Consider the following 25,531-nt stretch of genomic DNA (forward strand, 5'->3'; position numbering starts at 1 on the left):
CCGGAAATGCATCAAGCACAGCCCGCATAGATGTGAACATAAGATAAAAAGGGGGGAGGGGGCGGAAGGGGGGGACTTTCTAAAGGGGTACCGTCATAAGACCAATGTAATGATCCAAAAATATAAAAGCAAAATATATTTTATTGGAACAATCTCAGTAAAAACATCTACTGTATTTTTGCACAGAGACAACAGTGTATACAAAAGACAATAAAAACATGAGAGTACAAGCCAAATAGTAGCACAGAAAATGGAAATCACAATATCGTATCCTACACAGGGATTACGCAGAAACCTCTACAAACCCTAAACCAACCAAATGTAAATATACTGGCTGGTATAGATGTAGTAAACGATGATGCCCAGAACTTAGCCCGACATGTTTCGCTGCAAAAAAACGCTTCCTCAGGGGCAGTTGAGGGGTTTATATGAACATCAACAGAGCTACTAGAAAAGAAGAGAATATGTATCATAAACAAAATAAAAATCATGTATTTTTAATAAACAACATATATCATGCATAAACATTTGTATATTGGTTAGCCCCCGTTCACACTAAGGCGACCTGTGAGGCGACCTGGTCGCCTCACAGGTCGCCGTAGGTCGCCTTCCATAGGGAAGCTGCGGACCCGTTCTAATAGGAGCGACACAAGTCGCTCCGACTTAGAAAAAGGGTCCGGAGCTTCTTTGGGGCGACCCGGAGGCGACCGCCATAGACTTCAATGTTATGAAGTCCGTGGCGGCCGCTCCGAGGTCGCGGCGCGCTGCTCGCACCGCGACCTCGGAGGTCGCCCCTCTAAGTCGGATCGCCCCTATGTGAACGGGGCCTTAGCATATGAAATGCCAGGAGATCAACAAAGAGACAAGGCTAGACCATATAAAACACACCTGAATGGCACGCAGATCGCAACTCGGCAGATGGATCACAGACCATAAGGTAGGTACTCCCCCCCCCCAGGCGAACACGGGAGCTAATCCCCAAAGGTACAGGCCGAGTTGTGTTTAAATAAAGGGAGTTGGAGGTCCCATATTATAGAGGATCTGAAGGAGTGATGTGAAAATGGGAAGGTTATATAATGAAGTATATACATAAATACTATATATTGAATAATAGGGCTGATGTTAAGGAGGAGGCAATATAGGCATCGATCTACAATTTCCTTACCCAAAAGATCACGTCCAACTATTCTAAATGAGTCGAGAGACGGGTAGGAGGATGGTAGTCCTAGAGCCAGGAGAATACTCAAAGAGTAATGACAGGATGTAGTCAGGGTATCCTAAAATATATATATACAGGAGGGTAACTGTGAGTGTGAAGAATAATGAGAGAAACAAGAAGGAAGGAAGGGAGATTGTCAAAAAGTGTATATACCGGTAAGTGTTATATATAATGGTTAATAATAGATGTGAACATAGACTTACTCCTAAATGTGATATGCAGTAAATCCTCAAATAAATCTGGTGATTCATGTTCAAGTCATGTAATGAACAGAACAATCGATATATATTACATGTGTGGGTACATGTAGAATTGGCGTGAACATTTTTTTTCAGCAGAATTTCTGTCTCTATTATATTTCAGCGCAACCCTCTCCAGTCATCATGACTATCCTGACATCAGCAAGTGGCACAACACAAGAAGTGACTGTCCGGAGAACAGAATCTCTCGATGTTCATGATATTTCTGAGCTCAAAACATCGTCCACACAAATCATATTTGGAAATGTGAATGTCATATATTTACTGTAAGTTCCTATGATAATAATGAGTCCGTTACTGCATGTCAGATTGGTTAAAAGGAAGATTGGGGTGGCACAAATTTACTACCCATAGCAAAAAAATAATGTTGACCTTCAGATTCCCATATAGGAATACAACAAGGATCTTTAAAATCTCATTACCATATACAGTATCTGAAAACCGTACATGTACATGGTGCTGCATGCCCTTAGTTAGACCTGATGTAAAGCAGGCCAGTGATTGGCTAATAGAGTCAAGAACATTTTTCCCCATGGCAATTAGAAATAAAATGTTTACTGCAGCTGTCGCATACACTTTAAGTGAAAGAGTGAATTTATAAATCAGTGAATGTGACCGTCATTGAGTGGATCCCTGAGAACCTGTTGCTTGCTTAATTTAATTAATTTTTATTGATTATTTGCGGAGATAAACAAACATTAGGAAATTATAGGGAATACATGTGTCAACATTACTTGTCACACCGTAGAGCAGAGAAACGTGAATCAATACAATATCAGAGTGATATATCATATTTAGACATGAATAATGGATAAAATAAGTCGCCAGTTATGGGATTACCGTGCCACCCACCCCACTGGGATTAATCTGTGGTATGGGTAGGGCAGACGGCACAGCTGCCCCACATTGGATTCATCTTATTTACATATTTTATTTAGATTATCTCAAAAGGAGGGTACGTTGATATACATATTATAAGTAGGTGTGGATACCAGGTAAAGGTGACTATAGAAGTAAACAAAAGAAATAAAAATATAAAGAGTTTAAGCGAATCTTAGCACCACTGTTATTAGTTGCATTTAACAGGTAAAAATAGGGATATTGGTTATTTGTAGGAATGTCTACATTTGTCGTATCATTGTTTCCAGGCAGACCAGTTATCAGAGACCTTTTTGTGAGATCCCTTTGTTAAGGCAAACATGGTTTCATATGTGTAATGTGTCTGTATTGTCTATATTACTTCATACAAAGGAGGATGCAGAGCAGACCTCCAATGTCTCTCTATAACCAGTCTTGCGGCCAATAACATGTTAGAAATCCCTACTCTAAGATGGTAGGGAAAGTTGTCTATATGCCCAAGTTAAGCAATGCCAAGCTGGGGGAGAGCTGTATTGGTATAGAGATCATTTCTGAAGAAAAATTAAAGGGGGTTTCCAGTAATTAGCTAACTACTTACATGCTCATAGAGTATAATAGAGAGTCCCTACCTGTCCACATTCTCTCCAACAGGTGTTAGTGATTTGTGAGTAAATCTTTGATAATCGGTAGGGAGTAAGGTACCAGCGTAGTGTGATCTTGTGCATCAATTCCCATAGATTGGCGCATTTGGTAGATTTATAGGTATAGGACGTAGCCTATTCCCACTGGTAAGGAGTAAAGGATTGGTACAAATCCCTTTTCCAAGCTAAAAATGAGTTGGATTTACAGAAGTCATTTTTATCCTTCAGTGTCCTGTAAATTAGGGAGATACCGCCTCTAGGGGACTTCGTTTTATACAAATAGTCTGCAAGTTTCTTGGGAATATTGCATGCTCTTACTGAATGTTCGCGAAGCAAGGATCTAATTTGTAGGTAGGTGTAGTATTCTTTCCCTGGTAATTGGTATTGAGATTGAAGTGATAGGAAGGATTTAATGTTGTCATTTTGGAAGAGATCCTGTAGCCAATGGATCCCTCTAGAGTACCATTCGGATGTTGGGAATAATTACTTGGCATATCTCTATTGATAGTGGTATGGCTATGGATAAATCTGATGTTTTCTTGACAATAATCAATCTCCAGGCGTTAATAGAGGCTAAGATAGTTGGAGGAAGGTCTGTGTTGGTTTTATGCATGAGATATTGGGCCAATAAAATTTTTGAGAGGCTTTTGCCCAGGACAGATTCAGAGTCTATCTCTGACCATAGGTGAGGTGGCAAACCAGTATTTTAGTTGTGACACTACAGTTGCTATATAGTAATCTTTCATACCACCAGCTAGCCTATGTTTGGTGAACTTCTCGAATGTGCAACAAGGTCTTTTGTTCCTCCATAGGTATTTGTAAACGATGGCCTGTAAAGATATAAAAAAGGAATCTGGTATCACAATTGGCATTGTCCTGAATAGATCAAGTATCTGGGGCAATACCATCATCTTAAAAGCCGCTAGACGGCGGGTCCAAGTTCAAATTTGGATATGCGAGTCAATGACTCAAGTACAGTACCTGGTGATCCTGCTAGTTTTCCTCCTTGTTATTTTCTGACCATGCTTGGCACAGAAACAGATTCGTCCTAGCGTGGTCAGTTCTCCCTTTTAAAATGGAGCTTCACCCCATGCTGAGCCGACACAAGGAGTGTCCTGGGATGTCAACCATCCTCACTACTCCACCTACAGCAAGGTGATTTTACTTTTACTTTTGATACATGTATGTGACATTGACAGCAGTTGCCAATCGTCACAAAGAGTCCCCAGCCCCCAGATCCCAGGAATAACTCTTCAAATAGCAGTCACATGACTGCTATGAAAACGGAAAAAAAAAGGTATTTGAAATATATATTTTTTTTAATTTTACTATCACGATGTACCTCATATAGGTATTTAGCAAGATACAAATGTTTTTAAATCAAAAGCATCACATACACCCTAAGCTTAATTTGTTTATAAAAAGTTTACAATCATAGTTATAATGAAGGGTTATTGAGCTCAAAGAGTACAAACAGATGGCAACCACCCCAACCTATAACTGGCCTTTGCAGTAAGGAGCACATGGAAGGGTGATGCATGTAAAAAAAAAACAAATTCCCAGCTCACTTACCAGCCAGCCTGCAACAAACCGAATGAACCCTGTCTGAAGCCAATTACACACTGTCAGTTGTTTTTTTTTTTCATTCAAACAAGTGGGATGAACGAAAACGAACTGAGGAGTTGCCAGGGCTGATCAGATGCTGATCGGATGCCAATCAGGTGCTGGTCTTCCAGCATACCCGTTCGACAGAAGCTGGTCCTTTGGCCGGCTTCTGTCAGAAAGGCTGGTGTACACACAAGCCGAATGTTGGCTGGTTTCGGGTTGAACCGGCTGATACCAATCGATATTTGGCCGTGTGTACTGTAACAGTTCACGTTAAGACAAGAGGTTTAGTTTGCACACATTTGCGAATGCATGCGAAAGCTAGCTGCAGAGACCATATCATGGGATCCCAGTGTACTGCAGTCCTAAGGGTCCTTTCACACGAGCGATGCACCAAAGTTGGAGCACATATATAATAATGGATAGATTAAGGGCAGGTGTGCCTGGAGGGAGCCCACCCCTACTTAAAGGTAAAGGAGCTTTAAGGAAACCTTTTTGGGTTCTTTGTAGTTTTGCTTGCTCTGTTTATAATCACACTGGAATATAATCTATTTGGTGTACAGTTTTAAATCTGTTATAACACAAATATGCACACTCTCTCTCTCTTTCTCTCTCTCTCTCTCTTTCTCTTTTTCTTTCTCTCTCTCTTTCTCTCTCTTTTTCTCTCCTTCTCTCTCTCTCTTTCTCTCCTTCTCTCTCTCTCTTTCTCTCTCTCTCTTTCTCTCTTTCTCTCTCTTTCTTTCTCTCTTTCTCTCTCTCTCTTTCTCTCTCTTTCTCTCTTTCTCTCTCTCTCTTTCTTTCTCATAACTTTATTAGTGAAGAATCTCACCATGCAACTGTAAGAAAAGTTATGTTTAGTATGTGATTTTATAAATTCAACTACATGTAATCCTTTAAGTCTACTCGTAATTAATGTTCCAAGCATTTTGTGCATTGCAGATACTGTAAATTGCCAAATCTGGCTTTAGACCACAATGAATAATTACAGACTTAAAAATGGTGTCAACTTCTTTGTGATAAAAATAACCTGTAAGGATAAAAATATGGGAGCTGCCATTGCTGGCTTCTTTTTTGTGATCAAGATCTGAGGTTGTTATCCCTATTCTGGGTTTAATACCTAGTGAGTCACAGACCTTGAATAAGCATGCCCCCAGTATAGTCTTAACTCCCATACTGACTTTGACTCACAAACAATATTACATGTGTCCAATGGCAATGAAAACTTACTTTTTTTTTTTACTGTAGTACTCAATCTAAAAATAACGTATAGTGCAAAAATGTTTTGTCTGATTTCAGGGAAAAATCCTGCCTGGCAGTGACCATCAGTGATGATCAGAACAGTGTCATCGCTCATGCTGCTTTTCTTGGATTATCCAAACTGGGATGTGGTGGACCAATCAGAGTGGGAGGAATGGATACACAAACACTATGAGCAGAGCAGTGAGTGCACAGTGAGTATAACAAATTAGAATTTAGAAACAGTCTCCTAAGAACTCTATATCAGCCATTCACAAACTTTTTGATACGGGGGAACCCTTCAAATAATTTTCTGAGTTCAGGGAACCCCGCTAATAATTTATATATCTACAGCTCACAGTACAGTATATCATGTAGAGGTCATTGGGAAGAATGCTTGTTACATTTGTAGCCACTGGGAAGAATGCTGCTTACCTTTGTTGTCACCGGAACGAATGCTCCTTACATTTGTAATCACTGGAAAGAATCCCCACTTACATATAGCTTAAGGTATTGGTGTCCGTAGTTACTCATCTGAGAGGCAGGAGATGCTTATTGCTGAAGGAACCCCTAGCAACATCAGGGTTTACAGAACTTTATTAAGGCATTTCAGAAAACTATATCGCATTTTGGTCAGTAGACGGCGCTGACAATACAGGCAATGATCTCTTATAAAACTTAAGATTTGTACTAGAAGAAGGATTTGGGGGGGGGGGGGGGTATTTGTACTGGAATGGGGGCTGTGCTGCTCGGTGGGTAATTGGTAATTGTGGAAGGAGGATTTGTGCTGGTAGGGGAAAAGGATTTGTGTTAGGGAGGAGATTAAGCGGTGTGGGGATAAGTTCTGGGATGCGGAGGAAGGGGGGATTGTGCTAGGAGTGGGATTTTGGAGATAGTGGGGGAGGACTTGTGTTTGGTTGGGGGGGGGGGGGGGGGGAGTTTGTTCTGTGAGGGAGAGAAATGATTTTTGCTTGGGGGAAGGTGAGCCTAAAGATTTGTTTTTAGACTCCTACTCTGCAGACTCCTGTCCCCTGCATTTTGTACATTAAATATTACTGATTCCTGCATTCCATGCATAGCAATCGCAGTTCGGCCACACCAACTGCCCGCCACGACAATCTACCCACGTCTTTTAAAATCCTATAGTGTATACTGAAAAAAAAAAAAATGTAGTGCGTCCCTAACATGTTCAGGTTTGGCTTGAAGAAAAGGTGGCAGCCTCATTCTAAACTTCCTATAACAAGTGTTTTCGAAATAGACCCTCTTAAATTGGAAATACACTGCATCTGAGCACCACAAACTAAAATAGCTTTTAAATTCATTTTAATATTGAAAGTAAACTTGTCTCCATGCTTTATTTTGCTGGGAAATCACTTTGAAAAACACCCCCTAGCATTGGCCATGGCCATCTTGAGTAAGGGGAGAATATTCATGTAGCATTTACTTCCTGAAATCCATCTGCCCTTAGCCCAGGCATGCAGACAGGAGGGTGTGCTTAGCTGAGAAAACCCCTCCCATCCTTCTCCCCTCCTGAAGATTCCTGGGATGTATGACATCATTTTCCCAGTCCTGGAACTGAAGAAATGTAAAAAAAAGAATAGATTAAAACAAGGAAACATAATATACCTTTCTATCTATTTACTTATACTAACAGCATAAGGATTTCAAATATTCAATGTTGACAGAGAGAGTGAAGTTCTGCTTTAATGTCCCCCTTTGCAGTTTGCAGTGAGCATCCAGTAAATGCTCTTTTTGTGACTTCTACGCAGATATGCTTCAATAAATTGATTGTAAAGGTATTATATGCATTAAGATAAAAAGCCTTCAGTGTGCAGCAGCCCCCCTCAGCCCCCTTGATACTTAACTGAGCCCCATCTTTATCTAGCAATGTGCATGACTACCTCAGGAATCTTCCTCCTGATTGGCTGAGACACAGCAGGGGCACCATTGACTCCCGCTGCTGTCAATCAAAGTCAGCTAGCCAATGAGGAGAGAGAGGGGGCGGGGCCGATCATGGCTCCATGTCTGAATAGACAAACAGAGCTGAGGCTCAGCTCGGGTGCCCCCATAGCAAGCTGCTGTGGGGGCAGTCGACAGGAGGGAGGGGCCAGGAGCGACGAAGAGGGACCCATGGAGAGGAGGACCTGGACTGCTCTGTGCAAAACCAACTGCTCAGAGCAGGTGCAGATATTGTAAGTATAACATATTTTTTATTTAAAAAATAAATTGGCCTGGTGCTAACATTGTTACGCCAATGGGGGATTGCTGTACTGGGCTACTTGGATGACCTCCTTCTGTGAGCAGAGTCCCTTACTGCTCTGGTGGAAAACCTGGAAATCACCATATGAGCTTGAGGGAGTTTGGCTGGATTCTGAATTTTCAGAAGTCTGCTCTGGTTCCGTCAACAAAGCTGGACTATTTGGGTCTGACTCTAGACTCGGCCTTAGACAGAGTGCTCCTTCCTCTGGACAAACTCCAGAAACTTTAGGCTGCAATTCATCACCTGCTTTCCAGCAGATGGCCATCCCTCCAGGATTGCATGCAGGTGCTGGGCCTGATGGTGTCTACCTTCGAGGTGGTTCCATTTGCACAGTTCCATACAAGGTCCTGGCAAGGAAGATTCTGGCCAAATGGCACAAAAATCCACAGTCTTTGGACAAATAGATCCGGCTGAGCCAGGGAACGAAAGAGTCTCTGATATGGTGGCTTCGTTCTTCGGCGCTTCGGCTGGGCAAATCCTTCCTCCCCTTGTATTGGACAGTGGTCACCACAGATGCCAGCCTGTTCAGCTGGGGAGGCATACTCTGCAAAAATTCTGCTTAGGGGATATGGACACTGGAAGAGTCCAGACTACCGATCAATGTCTTGGAACTCCGAGCGATCAGACTGTGCCTGAAACTTTGGACGGATCGTCTTCAGGGATGTCCAGTGCGCATTCAGTCAGACAATGCCATGGCCGTGGCTTATGTCAATCACCAGGGGGCACAATAAGTATCCTGGCGGCTCTGGAGGTAGCCGGCATGCTAAGGTGGGAAGAACGATTCGTTCCAGCCCTCTCTGCCGTACACATTCCTGGGGTGGAAAACTGTCAGGTGGATTACCTCAGTCGGCAGGCGTTGGACCAAGGGGAGTGATCCCTACATCTGGAGGTTTCATCAGTTGTGTCTCCGGTAGGGCATCCCTGAGGTGGATCTGTTTGCATTCTGGCTCAACAGAATGGTGCAGAGGTTTGTTGCTTGGTCACAGGATTTTCTGGCAGACTCCACAGATGCCCTGGTGGCCCCATGGGGTCAGTATTGTCTGATTTACGCCTTCCTCACTCTCAAGCTACTGCCAAGACTTCTACGCAGGGTGGAAGCAGAAGGGATTCTGGTCATCTTAGTGGCCCAGGACTGGCCTCGCTGGGCTTGGTACGCCAATCTGGTGCGGCTTGTCGCCAACGTTCCTTGGAAGCTTCCTCTCAGGGAGGATCTGCTGTCCCAAGGACCAATCTTCTTTCCTCCTTACAGTCGCTGACTTTGACGGCTTGGCTGTGGAATGCCAGGTGCTGATGGATAAAAGGTCTGTCTGATTCGGTGATTCCAACACTGTTAAAAGCTAGGAAATCTACTTCTAGGAAGATCTACCATCATACGTGGAAGACGTACATTGCGTGGTGTGAGTCTCATTCTTTTTCATCCTCGTTCTTTTTCGGTGGCATGGCTCTTGACCTATCTTCAATAGGGGGTTGAGCAGAAACTGGCCTTGAGTACTATCAAGGGTCAGGTGTCGACCTTAGCGATCCTCTTTCAACAGCCCTTGGTCACATACTCCCTGGTACGTACTTTTCTTCAGGGAGTTAGGCACTTCACCTTTCCAGCGCGGTCTCTGTTGCCGCCTTGGGCCTTCATTTTGGTGCTCCCGGTTTTCCGGAAGCCTCCTTTTGAGAATCTTTGGGAGATTCCCCTGCTTACACTGTCCCAGAATGTGGCCTTTTTGGTGGCTATCACCTCTGCACAAAGGGTGTCGGAATTGGCGGCGTTATTCTGTCGTTTACCTTACTTGGTGGTCCACAGAGATAAGGTGGTTCTTCGCCTCTGTCCGTCATTCCTTCCTCAGGTTGTCTCTGATTTTCATTTGAATGAAGACATTATGTTGCCTTCCCTGTGTCCCAGGCCAAAACATCCAAAGGAAATTGCTTTGCATGCTTTGGATACGGTCCGGGCAATTAGGGTGTACCTGGCAGCTACGGAGTCTTTTAGAAAGTCAGACTCACTATTTGTGCTCACGGATGGGTCTCGGAAAGGGTTGTCTGTTTCCTCTGTGACCATTTCCAGATGGATCAGATAGATGGTGGCTCAGGTCTATTCCATCAAGGGTCAGGTTCCTCCTTTCCCTGTCAAGGCACTTTCTACTCGGGCGCTCAGTGCCTCCTGGGCCTTCTGTCATCAGGCGTCAGTGACACGGGTTTGCAAGGCAGCCACCTGGTCGTCGGTGCACACTTTCACAAAGTTCTATAAAGTGGATGTGTTGGCATCTGTGGATGCTTCCTTTGGTCACAAGGTTTTGCAGGCTGCTGTTTAGAGGATCTGGTCCTCTTTGACGGTGTATTGTTTTTTTCAGGTGAGCTCCAGTTGTTTTGGTTTAGCTCCTGTTCACCTGGTTGGCTATACTTAGCCTTGGGAGTTTATTTTTCGCTGTTCCCACTCTTCATGTTTAACACTGCTATGGGACGTCCCAATGGATAAGAAGATCAGCAGCTGTGTCCATCAATGAACGAAAGAGAAAATGGGATTTTTGACTTACCGTAAAAAAAAACATTTCTCTGTAGTTCATTGAAGTACACAGCACCCACCGCTCTGTGGAGTTGTAATACTTCTGACAAAAATCAATTTAAATTTTAATTTTTAAACTAATTTTTTAGTGTGTACAATGCCATAGCTCTGCACATCTATACAACCATTATACACAAGTAGTTAATACTATGAGTGTACAATTTAGCTGCTCTATCTGATTTACAGTCTCATCATTGCATCTGAGTACATTCAAATTGTTTGGTAAATTAGTCCAACTATGCCGTATGCAGAGTCCTGATCCTATTTATTTACTGTTACCAAATCTTTGTGTAATTCTGTTGGAGTTATGGCCTCAGGCACCCTGCAAACCAGGGGCGTAACTACAGGGGTTGCAATTGCAACCGGGCCCCATGCTCGAGGGGGGCTGTGCGGCTCCCCTGTACACCTAGATAGGAGGGGCGCGGGGGCAGCATGTCGAGAAATCACTGTCCTCCTTTTTCCTCCTGTAGCTGCAGGAGGAAAATGGAGGAGATTGGTTCCTCTGTATGCTGCCCCTGCCACTCCTCCTATTCAGTTCACTTGTGTTCTGCTGTCTCTGGGCCCCTGTGTGCTCCCCTGCCCCCCCCCCCCCTACTGTGCTCCCTCCCCTCTCCTGCTGGCTGCTGCAGGGGATGTGTCACAATAGAGAACCAGGAAGGGGGTCGGTAAATATGTAGTTTACCAGCTCCTTCCTTTTCTGAATGGACAGAGTCATAGTCAGTGACATTGTAAAAAAATAAAATAAAATGATAATATATATATATATATATATATATATATATATCTATATACCGTATTTTCCGGCGTATAAGACGACTGGGCGTATAAGACGACCCCCAACTTTTCCAGTTAAAATATAGAGTATGCATAAAACAGTGCAAGTGGATTAAACTTTTACAAATTCACTCTAAAGCTGAAAGGAAGTATAAAACAATAAATCCATGGGAGCTGCCATGCTCTACAACCCCCCTCCTTGCATCCCAGTCCCCTCCACAGTACCCCTCCTTGTTTCCCAATCCCCTCCACAGTCACCCTCCTTGTATCCCAGTCTCTTCTACAGTTGTCCCCCCCTTACTTGCACATTACTCCCTTTCACAGTGCCCTTTACAGCCCCCCCCCTTACCTTACACAGCAGATAGAGGATGCAGCATGTCCGAGCATAAGGCAGGAAGTGTCCAACTTTCTATTTAACAGGCAGATTGGTTGCTAGGACCGCCCCTAGCAACAACAAATCACAGGCTTTTTAACTTAGACAGCGGCAGAGGTAGGGGCGGGGGAGCCTGGATGGGAGTTCTGTTAGCTTAGGCAGTCTGTGTGGCAGCATAGCTGAAGTGCTCTCACTCCCCCACCGCATATTCTCCAGTTCGGCTCCAGCATCCGCCGTATAAGACGATACCCGGCGTATAAGACGGCCCCCGACTTTTGAGAAGATTTTCCTGGGTTAAAAAGTCGTCTTATACGCCGGAAAATACGGTATATATATATATAATACAATTAAAATACCAAAAAATAAAAACTACTGACACCAGTGGGTGAAATTCCAGGATCGCAAAGGTCACACTTGCAACCGGGTCCTGGTATTCCACCACCGTCCGGAGGCCCCAAGATTGCAGGAAGGGGGCCCACTGCAGAACTTGTGAAAGGTTCCCGCTGCAGGACCGTAATAAAGGGCCCTGCAACGGGAGTAAAGGGCCCCAGGATCAGTGGGAATAGCCCCAGGCTTGAAGGGAAGGGCCACAGTCAGGAGTCCGGGGGGGGCCTTTATGGTTTCTTGCACCGGGGGCCCTGAAGGTTCTAGTTACGCCACTGCTGCAGGCTGAACAAACAAAAATGAGGAGCTTGCTGTACTAACTATGTGATGTTAGTACAGCGATCTCCCTGCTGAGCTATTGTGTTCTGAGAGGGGGACTGCCCCTCCACCAGAACACACTGGTCAACGCTCGCAGCCAACAGATGTCGATTAGCTGCTGGTTTTTCAGCATGCCCGTTCGACAAAAGCCAGACAGGCTGCTGTACACATTGGCCGAATGTTGGCTGTTTTTTGTTGAATGGACCGATAGTGGCTGATATTTGGCCTGTGTGTACCAGCCTTAAGAGAGGTTAATTAAGGTTGCATTTAAACCCAAACTATGGACATTAAAGTGAATGTTAAATGTTCCTGACAAGCGGTAAAACTTTAAAAAAAGTCTTTCCTGACCTCTATGCCTTCTTGTACTGGGAAGTAATTACCCCGCAAAGATCACAAAAAAGACTAGTTTTTTTTTTTTTTTAGTTTCTAAGGTTGATGTCACATGTGCAACAGGGATTAATCACAATTTAATAGCTAGAAGCCTTGGCAATAGTGCCACAGCTTTGGGTTGTGCTCTGCTACAAATCACTCTATAACACAGGGTATCATTTGGAAAGCATCACAGTCGTGGCATGTGTACAACCTATCCAGCTAACTTTACAGCTTAAAGGGGGGTGGTTGAGGGGCAGTAAAAACAGCTGCACAACCGATTTTTACCTCCTCAGACTACAAGTGTAAACAACCTCTTAGCAATTTTATATAAAAAATATTTTGAATTTGTTAGCTAGGAACACCTGCTATTTTTTAACATTAGAAGATGGACAGGCTTCCAAGAATCTAACCTCCTACAGAGAAGTATGGGAATAAAAAAACAAAACAAACTTACATACTCACCTACCAAAATACTTAAAATATGCCATAGCTTCGAAATAAATCCCCTAAAACAGAGCACCTATAGCAGCTAGCATAAAACGTAGGCCAAACACTTAAATCATATATAGTAAAAAATGCAACTCTATCTCTTTAAATAAAATATCTCTCAAATAATAAAAACCATACATAGAATCAATGATAGCAAATAAAGTTTCATCCCCGTAAAAATCACGATAACATGCAAGCACATGTAATGAGTCTCTATGAGGTGTTAAGGATCATTTATAGTGATCGTTATATGGTAATAAAATGGGCAGAAGAGTCCTCCACCAACACTGCCACTTCAATCCTGCAAACTCATACTAGAAGAATTTGGCTGCCACACTAGCAGCCAAATAGCGCAGTATCCAGTCAAGTAATCCATCTAAGAGTTAGGTAGTTATTTGCCAAAGGCAACATCCACTATCCAATGCAATGAAGAAGAACCCCCTCCTCATGGTATAGTACGTTTTAAAACTGGATCATTTTAATAAAGTAATGCACACACATTTAGAAAGTCGATTAAAAGCTTGCCTTACTATGTGTATGTATGAATGTGAGTTAGGGACTTTAGATTGTACGCTCCTTGAGGGTAGGGACTGATGTGAATGTACAATGTATATGTAAAAGCGCTGCGTAAATTGACAGGGCTATATACTGTAAGAACCTGAAATAATAATAATAATTATAAATATCACTGAGGTAGCCAACCAACAAGATGGTGGAGGTCCGTGTCGGGGCGTGATGCCGTAGATCCACCCTCCGCGAATTGTCACCAGAAGCTTGCGAAGGGTGGTGCCATCTACAGTAGATGGCTGCAGCATGGATCTGAACTGAAGCTGTTCCCTGCCAGCTCTACATTGAGAACTAAGCGATCAAACACCTCTGATCGCTCATTTCTCTGGTCTGCTCAGAGCACAGAGAGTTGGCTGTCAGTCACCGCTCTGTGCTCTGCCCCTGCAGCACTCACTGGAGCACCAGACTGTGGTGGGGGCAAGAGTAGCTGGCTGAGCCAGCTGCCAGTCAGGCATCTGGGCAAATCCAGACATTATTGTCGGGATCCCTGTAGAGCCTGGACCGGCTCTGTGATATCAGCCAACAGCGTGTCACAGAAGTTCAAAACTAAGTGCCCTTCTGTGATCCAAAGGAGAAGTATGGCCAACAGAGCTTTGGTCATACTTCTTTAAAAATAAAAGGGCAAGGAGCTGAGTTTTTAGTGCCTTTGTCAAATACCTTGAAGATGTACAGTAAGAGTTGGATGAGGGCTTGCTTAAAGTGTTTTTACTGTTTGTTTAGAATATTTTAATACTTTAATGTGCATAGTTTCATCTAACTAAATTAAGTAAAAAAATCCTTCTTCCTAATAATTATGCATTCTCATTTGCAGCCACTGAACACATTGTTTTTGCACCTTTTTGTGACTAAGGAGGAATTTTCACAGCAGAGCATTCAAGAAATCCTCAGGTATACGGTTTTTCTTTCCTGTGTAAATATATATATAAAATGACTAAAATCACTACCTTCCAGCACTGTGTGGTGTGTTTTGCAGCATGGTTGGTAAAAGACACTAGTCGTGACTACTTTCTTTCACTTTGTTTTTATTAAAAAAAGAAAGCAAAAGGTTATACACATACAAGATATGGCAGAGTGCATACAGAAATGCCTATACAAAGTCTCAACCCTTGCTTAAATAAAGGACAATATGAACATCAACAAAATAGTTTATCTCCGAAGTACAGTGTAGATCAATGGTCTCCAAACTGCGGCCAAGGGGCCAGATGCAACCCTTTGCTTGCTTTTATCCGGCCCTTGGGGCACTATTACATCCTCTTATACCAACAACTGGGCATAATCCCCCCCCCCCCCCCTCACTGACATCAACTAAAGGGGCACAATTCCTCCCAATGACACCAACAATGGGGCCCAATGACATCAACAAAGGGGGACAATACCTCCCATTTACACCAACAATGGGGCGCAATTACTCCCAGTGAAACAAACAATAGGGCATTATTTTTCCTACTGACGTCAGGACCTTTTCTAGTCCCACTGGCCACAGTCCGGCCCCTGTGAAGTCTGAAGGACAGTAAATCGGCCCTTTGTTTGGAAAATTTGGAGATCCCTGGTGTAGATGATGCATTAATCAACAAGTGGTGGAGGAGTAATCCCTGAATCAGTAGGCCTCAGTTTGTACCAACAAACTTAAACTTAAAGTGGTAGGTTTAAGCAACTATAAAAGTAATGTCACAATAAAAAAAACATAAATAGATGGCTTTCATGGAGCAAAGGGAAGCTTACTTCTAGAACAGATAACTGTGGGAGAGGAGGGCAACCTGTATGTTGGAGAAAACAGCCAAGAGGAGAGGCTGTGAGGATAAAAGAAAAGCTAGAGTGCTAGGGGGAAAAGAAAAAAATCAGGCAGAGCTGAGGGAAAAAAAGGGAGGATAAGGTTGGGATCCAGAGGAAATAAGAGAGTACCACAGAGGTTAATGTATACCAAACTTTATTCCACAACATTTTTATTACAACTCCATAAGATTGGTGGTCAACTTTGAAATTGATTGAGCCAAGGCCTCCAAGAGTTTAAAAATGTATTGTGTGTATCATTGAGGATCTCCATTCGTTTGTCGTTATTCGGGGTGCCATGTACACGGCTATTTACCTCTTCCAAGCTAATGGTTAGCAACTTCCACGCCCTCGTAACTGTCTGCTTTGTTGCCATGAAAATGTGAGTGATAAGTGTAGGCTCACATGGGGTGATGTTTTCTATCAGTTTATGTAGAAGTGCTTCCCAGAGGTTTTTGCTCAGGTTATTTTGAACAACCATTTTGACAGTAGAGTATACCCATATCCACAGTTTTCTGTTTCATATCTCCCAGGTCTGGGCAGCCCTGGAAACAAACTGATGAGTAAGTGGGTAGACACTTTGGGGTTTATTTACTAAAGCTAGAGAGGGCAAAACTAGTCACAATTCTGCAGAGAAATCAATCAGCTTCTAACCTCAGTTTAATTAAGCTTTAGCAATAAAACCTGGAAGCTGATTGGTTTCTCTGCAGTATTGTGACTAATTTTGCCCTCTCTAGCTCTGGTAAATTAACCTCTTTGTGACCCTAGCTGGGGTGACATAACTTTAAACAAATTTTCTAGAGGTATCACATTACAAGATGATTTAAACAGGGCTTCCCACAATTACTCCAATCCTCAGAAGTTAGGACAGTATCGAAGTCACATTCCCATCTTGAGCAATACGATGGGACTTGCATGTTAGTATTTCCCTGAATGGAGGACTATAACAGGGAGATGCGGCCCTGGGTTATGAGGCGTGAATGATATCTAGACTCAAAAGCTGTCGTGGTTGTAGGCCAGTCATAGTTCTTATTAAGTATTCCATGAGATGGTGAATTTGAAGGTAGTGAAATCCTTCACAGTCAGGTATGTCACTGAAGTCCTGTAGTTGCTGAAAGGAACGAATGCCCTGTGTGGTCAAAAAGGATCAGACTGTCTTGAGGCCCTGTTGGTGCCATCAATGATTTATTTTTCTAGCCCTGGGGTAAAGAGAGGGCATTTAAAAATTTGCATGAGTGAGAGCTTTGGGAACAAAAGTAAACAGGTGGAATACTTAATCAAATTCCAGACTGGTAAAGTATGGGTCAATACCGTGTTGAGAGGTTTGGAGAGTAACGAGGGGGGATCCAAGCTATAGAAGAAAAGGAGATAGGGTCAGTATCAAGCACATCAATAAGGGTCCATAGGGTCATTACTTTACCTGTGTTTAGTTGGGCTAGAAGGGTAATTGGGGCTGCTTTGTAATAGTAAGAGATATTAGGAACCCCAGTCCTTCCTTCCTTTTAGGTTTACAGTATATAACAATTGTTTCAACTTTGCCTAGAGAAGCCCCATATAAACTTAAGAATACATTGTTGCAGAGAACAGAGGATGTGAAACAGAACAGAGATTGTTAGGAATCTAAACAGATACAGCATTTTTGGGAGAAAGGTCATTTTAATCATGTGTTTGCAGCTGATCCACAAGATTTGAGACTTATCTCACGTGTCTAGTAATGATTTAAAGGGGTTTATTGAGGGAAGGAGTCTTGGTGGTCAGTGGAAATAAAAAGATTACATAGTAGGAGGAGTAGTACCCCATCATAGGTGTCAATGGAAGGAGTAGTGCCCCATCATTGGTGTCAGTGGAAGGAGTAGTGCCCCATCATTGGTGTCAGTGGAAGGAATAGTGCCCCACTGTTGGTGTCAGTGTGAGGGATAGTGTCCCATCATTGGTATCAGTGGAAGGAATAAGTCCCCATCATTGGTGTCAGTGGAAGGAATAGTGCCTAATTCCTGGTGTTATTGGGAGGAACAGTGCCAAGTCGTTGGTGTCAGTGGTAGGGATAATGCTCCATCATTGGTATCAGTGGAAGGGGTAGTGCCAAGTCGTTGGTGTCAGTGGGAGGGATAATGCCCCATTGTTGATGTTACTGGGAGGGATAGTGCCCCATCGTTGGTGTGAGTGGGAGGAATAGTGCCCCATCATTGGTGTCAGTGGGAAGGATAGTGCTCCCTTGTTGGTGTCAGTGGCAGGAATAGAGCTCAACTGTTGGTGTCATTTGAAAGGAATAATGTTTTGTATCAATGAGAGGAATAGTGCCCCAAGGACCAGAAAAAGGCAAGCAAAGGGTCACATCCAGTTTGGAGACCATTGCACCAACATTTCATCTGCAAACATTGCTAGCCTGCATGGTACACCTATCTGTTCCACTCCTGCTATGTTTATGTTTGATCAGGGATTCCAAGGCTGTTATAAACAAAATAGGTGATAAAAGACACCCCTGTTGTTTTCCCCTAAAACTAGGGAAAGGGGAAGGATTCATGTCCAAGATATTTAACTGATGCTGAAGGCGAAGCGTCAAACCAGGTGAAAAAGGAATCACCTAAACCTCTATGATTTAGAGGGCATGCCAACTTCTTTCTGGATGTTCAAAGAAAGCAACATAAGCTGTTGAGATCGTTGGTGCGCCATATGGGTAAGAAGGATTGTATAATCATTCAGTATTCTAATTGTTCTAAAGAATTACTACTGAAGCCTATACATATCCTACACTCTGAGAAACCAAGATGGTGTGCAATATATTGTTAAAAAACAGAAATTAAAATTGCAAATAATCTTACAATATACTATCCTGCTTCTTGACTTTAGTGCTGGATAGTCACATTTATAACTTCTTCTACAAGTCAGCTTACACCATGATCAAATCTATAGAAAATAGTCATGTTCAGAGGCCAATCAGAAGATCAGAATGAGAACAGAATAGATGGCCTATGACGACTAGCCTGCACTGATATCAGTGAAGTCAGGAACAAAAATGTTGCTATGGGAGCAGCCTAATGAAAGAAAAAAATCATCACAGAGTTTCCAATATCTAAACAAAAGAAGTATCAAAGGAAATTACCAACCCTCTAAAAACATGACAGACCCAATCTGAATCTGACAAACATTACTATATTCAAATATGTGTACCCTCAGAATGTATAATTCATGAGAGATCTTCAGAGGGTTATTTTCAGTGTCTCCTAGCTCACCTTTTTAATCTCCATATGTATACACTTGACAGAACACATTGTACTGTCTCTATGGGAGAGGAACATCTGTTGCAATATTTGCTTTTGTTCCATGTCTGAAGCACTTGTCCCTATCATGCATTATGTGACATTTTACTGTGTAATTTCGTTTTCTTAAAATAAACAATCCATGGCACAATTAAATCTTATATGAAAGACATGTACCATTGTTAGTCACACAGACACAGCCACCAATGTTAACTCCATCACTGGAACGTTTAAAGGCCAAGTCCTCTCCTAATGTATGTGCAGTTTAGAGTAGTTGTTGACCAAAACCTCATGTTGGCTTTTTATTAATTTATTTATTAAACACACACACACACACACACACACACACATATATATATATATATATATATATATATATATATATACAGTGCCTTGCGAAAGTATTCGCCCCCCCCCCTTGAACTTTGCAACCTTTTGCCACATTTCAGGCTTCAAACATAAAGATATAAAACTGTAATTTTTTGTGAAGAATCAACAACAAGTGGGACACAATCATGAAGTGGAACAAGTAAAAAACTGAAGAATTGGGCGTGCAAAATTATTCAGCCCCTTTACTTTCAGTGCAGCAAACTCTTTCCAGAAGTTCAGTGAGGATCTCTGAATGATCCAATGTTGACCTAAATGACTAATGATGATAAATAGAATCCACCTGTGTGTAATCAAGTCTCCGTATAAATGCACCTGCACTGTGATAGTCTCAGAGGTCCGTTTAAAGCGCAGAGAGCATCATGAAGAACAAGGAACACACCAGGCAGATCCGAGATACTGTTGTGGAGAAGTTTAAAGCCGGATTTGGATACAAAAAGATTTCCCAAGCTTTAAACATCCCAAGGAGCACTGTGCAAGTGATAATATTGAAATGGAAGGAGTATCAGACCACTGCAAATCTACGAAGACCTGGCCGTCCCTCTAAACTTTCAGCTCATACAAGGAGAAGACTGATCAGAGATGTAGCCAAGAGGCCCATGATCACTCTGGATGAACTGCAGAGATCTACAGCTGAGGTGGGAGACTCTGTCCATAGGACAACAATCAGTCGTATACTTCACAAATCTGGCCTTTATGGAAGAGTGGCAAGAAGAAAGCCATTTCTTAAAGATATCCATAAAAAGTGTCATTTAAAGTTTGCCACAAGCCACCTGGGAGACACACCAAACATGTGGAAGAAGGTGCTCTGGTCAGATGAAACCAAAATCAAACTTTTTGGCAACAATGCAAAACGTTATGTTTGGCGTAAAAGCAACACAGCTCATCACCCTGAACACACCATCCCCACTGTCAAACATGGTGGTGGCAGCATCATGTTTTGGGCCTGCTTTTCTTCAGCAGGGACAGGGAAGATGGTTAAAATTGATGGGAAGATGGATGGAGCCAAATACAGGACCATTCTGGAAGAAAACCTGATGGAGTCTGCAAAAGACCTGAGACTGGGACGGAGATTTGTCTTCCAACAAGACAATGATCCAAAACATAAAGCAAAATCTACAATGGAATGGTTCACAAATAAACATATCCAGGTGTTAGAATGGCCAAGTCAAAGTCCAGACCTGAATCCAATCGAGAATCTGTGGAAAGAACTGAAAACTGCTGTTCACAAACGCTCTCCATCCAACCTCACTGAGCCCGAGCTGTTTTGCAAGGAGGAATGGGCAAAAATTTCAGTCTCTCGATGTGCAAAACTGATAGAGACATACCCCAAGCGACTTACAGCTGTAATCGCAGCAAAAGGTGGCGCTACAAAGTATTAACTTAAGGGGGCTGAATAATTTTGCACGCCCAATTTTTCAGTTTTTTATTTGTTAAAAAAGTTTGAAATATTCAATAGATTTCGTTCCACTTCATGATTGTGTCCCACTTGTTGTTGATTCTTCACAAAAAATTACAGTTTTATATCTTTATGTTTGAAGCCTGAAATGTGGCAAAAGGTCGCAAAGTTCAAGGGGGCCGAATACTTTTGCAAGGCACTGTATATATATTACTTTACATATTGTACATTCACATTAGTCCCTGAAAATTACAATCTAATCCCTACCTCACTTGTATACATACACATAGAACATAGAGGCCAATTTGTACAGGAGCCAATTACCTAGCAGCAATTCTTGGGAGTGTTGGGGAAACCCATGTAAGTACAGGTAAACTCCCGTAGTAAGGTAGTGTCCTGGTTGGCATTCAATTTGAGGATCTAGTGCTGCAAGGTAGGAGTTCTAACCACTTAGCCACTAATAGCCAAAGTCTTTAGTCCCAACACGTTTAGGCCGTGTTCACACATGTGCGGCCCCAGTTTCCAGCCTGGGGTCCAGTTCGTTACTGTTCACCAGTTCAAGTGCGATTCAAGTCTGAATTTTTGCCTGAAATTCGCACCACAGCTACCCCGGACATGTGTGCACCGGCTTCATTGAGAGCCGGTCATACTTGCATGTCATGCAAATTTATGCAGTGAAAACCGCATCCAATTTGCACATATATCAACCCAGCCTTACATCCTTTACAGACACATGATGATGTCCCTCCACCCCCTCCTAGTTTATTTAATTATAAGATAAATTTGCAAACGGAAAAGGCATCTCTTCATAGCTTCTCTGTAGGAGTGGGAGGCAAATAAATAGGATGTATGGCAAGAAGATTCTTCTTGAGTTGTAATAAGCCTAAGACAATACTGGAAAATAGTTTGCCATAATGTACTCTTAGGTTTGACTTCTCTATTGTCTTGAAATTAGGCCAAGGGAACATAATAGAACTGTAAACCATAACAATGAAAATAAAAATGTATATATAAGAGTACAAGCCCTTTATATTTATAGGACTGTGGTGAAAGTTTATGGTTAGGCTACAGTGTTCTGAATGTGAAATATCCCTTATTAGGATATCAGTGATAAATACATTCTATAATATACAGTATGTATGCAGAATCTTCTGCTACACCTCCAGTGTTGCAATGTATCAAGATCCCAGTATTCTCAAGCCAGCTGTACAGTCAGCTGTTTGTTCAAACACAAACTTATTCCAAAACAGGGTAAAAGATTTTATTATAGAGACAAGGTGTTTTGGGGGCCACAACACCACCCCTTCATCAGGGCTTGAAAAAATGATTGGTGTATACTGGACTGAGTAAGGTATATGTGGTCATTCACCCTGGTTGGTATAGAAGCACAGTGGCTGCTAAGCCTGCAAAGCAAAACGCATTGGCTCTCTAATAACATTTTTTAGCTTATTTTGCAATACATTTGCATCTGAGCAATCAGTGTGGCACCTAAAATTAGCTGTGAACATACAATGTTATAAACACTTTCTAATACAGTTATATCTATTCAGGTACCCTAACAGCTTTTGCTTAGTTTCAGAAATGATCTTTCTTACTTTTTCTGCAAGGTTTAAAAAGTTCTGTCATGTGGCCATGCTCCTCTTCTTCCTGATAGTGGAGGGTGGTGATACAGGACAGTGTGCAGACACACAGCCTGCATGTATTCCATAGTCTGCTCAGCTTGAGGCTAGATGCTGGCTGTACTTAAGCAGGTGGCGTGTTCAAGAGGCAGGCTAGGATTGGGAGGGAGTGTGTGCCAGAGGCAGGCTGTGATTGGTTGGGGTGTGTGGTGGCTGAACAAACTACCCAATACAGCAGGGGTATTGAATTAAATTTTATGGAGGTACGATCAGTAAAACTCTTTTCAAGCCAAATTAAGGATGTCCAAATGTTGTGCGATGACTCAGATCCTTCACATCACAGCCCCCCTCTCCTCTTATATCACAATCCTGTTCTTACATCTGTGTCCTGAGTCCCCCCTGCATATCACAATCTCCTCATTACATCACAGTCCCCCATTTCACATCACAGTAGGGTTTCAGACCCCCTTCACAACCACCCCTCCCTCCAACCCCTACACAGAAGTGTTCAGAATCCCCCTTCATATTACACCTGTCCTTCATTCAGAGCAGTGTCCTCAACCTTCACATCAACACCCCCCCCCCCCCAAAAAGCAGTGTCCTCTGCCCTTCCTTACATCATCCCTTCACATCACCTCCCTCTCCCCAGCACTGCCCCAATTCCCCACCCCTTCACCCCTTCCCACAGTGGTGCACTCTTCTCCCTTTACATCACCTCCCCCACAGTAGTACTTTCTGCCCCTTCACATCAACCCCTTCCACCCCCACAGTAGTGCTCTCTGCACCTTTCCTACCTTACACAGGTACACAGAGCAGGATGTAGAACAATTAGGCCCCTTTCACACATACGGTCCGTTCAGTTCATCAGATTAGTCACGTCAAAATGTATCAGTTTCCATCCGTTTTTCATCCGTTTTTCATCAGTTGTCATCCGTTTTTCGTCATTTGTTATCCGTTTTTCATCAGTTTTTCGTCAGTTATCTGTTTTTCATCCGTTGTCATCCGTTTTTCATCCTTTGTCATCCGTTTTTCGTCCGATCCGTTTTTTTGACTGATGAAAAATAGAGCATTCATACGTTCAAAAAAAAGGACATTGACGGAAGCGGATGAAAACGGATGTTAACTGATGATCATCCGTTGTCATCCGTTTTTACATAGGGATACAATGATGTCCATTTTTCATCCGTCAACGGATGGATGAAAAACGGACAAACGGACAGCATGTGTGAAAGGGGCCAAAGGGGCCTAATGGACAGAGAGTGGGAAGTACAACAGCACTGGATGGGAAGTGTTAACTTTTCATTTTACTAAAACAAGCTAGTGATTGGTTGCCAGGACCGCCCTGCATCCCAGCAATCAGTCATCTGCTGGTTAATTAAGAAAGTTAATTTGTGCAGCTCCCGCTCCTGCCCTCCATCCTGTGATGCTATGCCTCCCACTCCATGTCCATTATTGTCCTGCCTCTCACTCTCTCTGCGAATGATAGCAGTGGAGGCTGGGGGAAAGAACTGGCTCCTAAATGGTGTGACTGTAGTGGTCTGGATGGGACAGTGACTTGGTCTGAATCTGGACCGTGATCCACCATTTATTGATGCCTGCAATACAGATATAATGTGTGTCTTCACAGTGTCCTGTAAATCTGAATGGACAGCCAAAGCATGAAAGTTGACTATGCAAGATCAGATCAGCTTCTGTGCTTTGTGAGGTCAGTTTAGAGCAAAAAAGAAAGATGATTGACAAGATCAGTCAGGTAATTCCGATTGAAAAGTTACATGAAAATGATACTATGATTTAAAAAATACATGTGAACGCGTACATAGAATAAAAAAAATATTTAGGGTAACATGCACTTTAATCTGTAATCTTAAACTTTCTCAGTTACAAGCAAAAGAGATAGCACATATCCTTTGGTGTGGAATAGCTGCCAACCCAGAATCCAAATACCTAATCCAAATTATAGGCAATAGGCCTATGTACTATTCTATTTGTTCTATGATATATTGCATGGCTGGAACCTGGTGGCAACAGTGGTGTTATTAATTTTTACCTTGATAGCTTGATAAGTGCCTGGAATCCCTCCTCAACCCTATGGAAGTCTATGACATTGCAAATGTCCTTAAAGGCCTGTACACACGAATCGAAATTCGGCCGGGAATTTTCGTCCGACGACCGATCTGCTGATTTTTGGCTTGTTAGTATGATGCTTCCGACAACTGACTCTGACTTTTCGGCCGAAAAAAATCTGGTGTGCAGGCTATAAAATTTTTGTCCTCCGTCAAAACACGTCCGATTTTCGTGCAGTCAGTACAGATTTCGACAGGGAAAAATATGAGCAAGACTGGGCATGCTAAGAGAAGAAAGAACACAAAGAAAGCAAACCAACACATGACATCACTTCTAAAGTAGAATTTTGTCGTGCGGGAAAATTTGTGTGCAGTCTAGGCACATTCCAACCAACAAAACACCACTCTGGACAAAAGACGGACGACCGGTCGGCGGAAATTCATTGCGTGTGTACTAGGCTTAATGCTCCTATCACCTCAGTGGATCATTTTACATAACTATCTGATGAGCTTGTATTGCTGAGCAAGTGAGCAGTGGAATAAGAGGTTTGAGCCGGCAATCAGTTTACCATGGGAGCTGAAAGTAGTAGCTTATGTCTTCTGTTCTCAATATTGGTAGCCGCCATTGTGGCCTATGCTGTCCCTATTTCTGCACCATGAGTAAGCATAACACAATTATGGTGGGTAGAAAGGTGCTCTAACCTATTTTATTTCTCACAAGTTTGGGGGAAAATGTGATGTGGATTTGCACATAGTACAATGACAGCATTGTGCAAATAAAAACATTTTAAAGGATAACTAAAACCATGTACTAAAATGTAATATATTGCAGCTTACAGTTTTGATCTTGTAAATACAGATAATACATGTTAATATTGATAATAAATGTTAATATTGCCTTAAATGCAGTGTTACTTCCTGTTCGCTGCACAATAGAATATCTTCACTCCTAGCTATCCTCTGTCAAATATTATTTTCCCTGTCCCCCATATAATGAAGATGAAGCGATACGGCCATGTTTATAGTCCATATTGGGAGAGCAGCCTAGGATAACAACCTTGGCTCCCTCCATGGATACAGTGAAGTAGTGACGTTGCCACCCAGGAATAGGAAGTTTGTTATT

At 42.6% G+C, this 25,531-nt stretch overlaps 1 protein-coding gene across 1 annotated transcript in view; it reads left to right on the top strand.

Moving 5' to 3' along the window:
• The window catches only part of CFAP61 (cilia and flagella associated protein 61), a 612,448-nt gene that overhangs the window by 7,585 nt on the left and 579,332 nt on the right, over positions 1–25,531 (top strand). The window contains 4 exon segments of the mRNA XM_082249457.1: positions 1,583–1,745; positions 5,880–5,943; positions 5,945–6,034; positions 14,722–14,798. Coding sequence (XP_082105583.1) covers positions 1,603–1,745; positions 5,880–5,943; positions 5,945–6,034; positions 14,722–14,798 — 374 coding nt within the window. The 5' untranslated portion in view covers positions 1,583–1,602.

Source organism: Pelophylax lessonae (assembly GCF_965119305.1).
Source record: "Pelophylax lessonae genome assembly, chromosome: 3".
Lineage (NCBI taxonomy): Eukaryota > Metazoa > Chordata > Amphibia > Anura > Ranidae > Pelophylax > Pelophylax lessonae.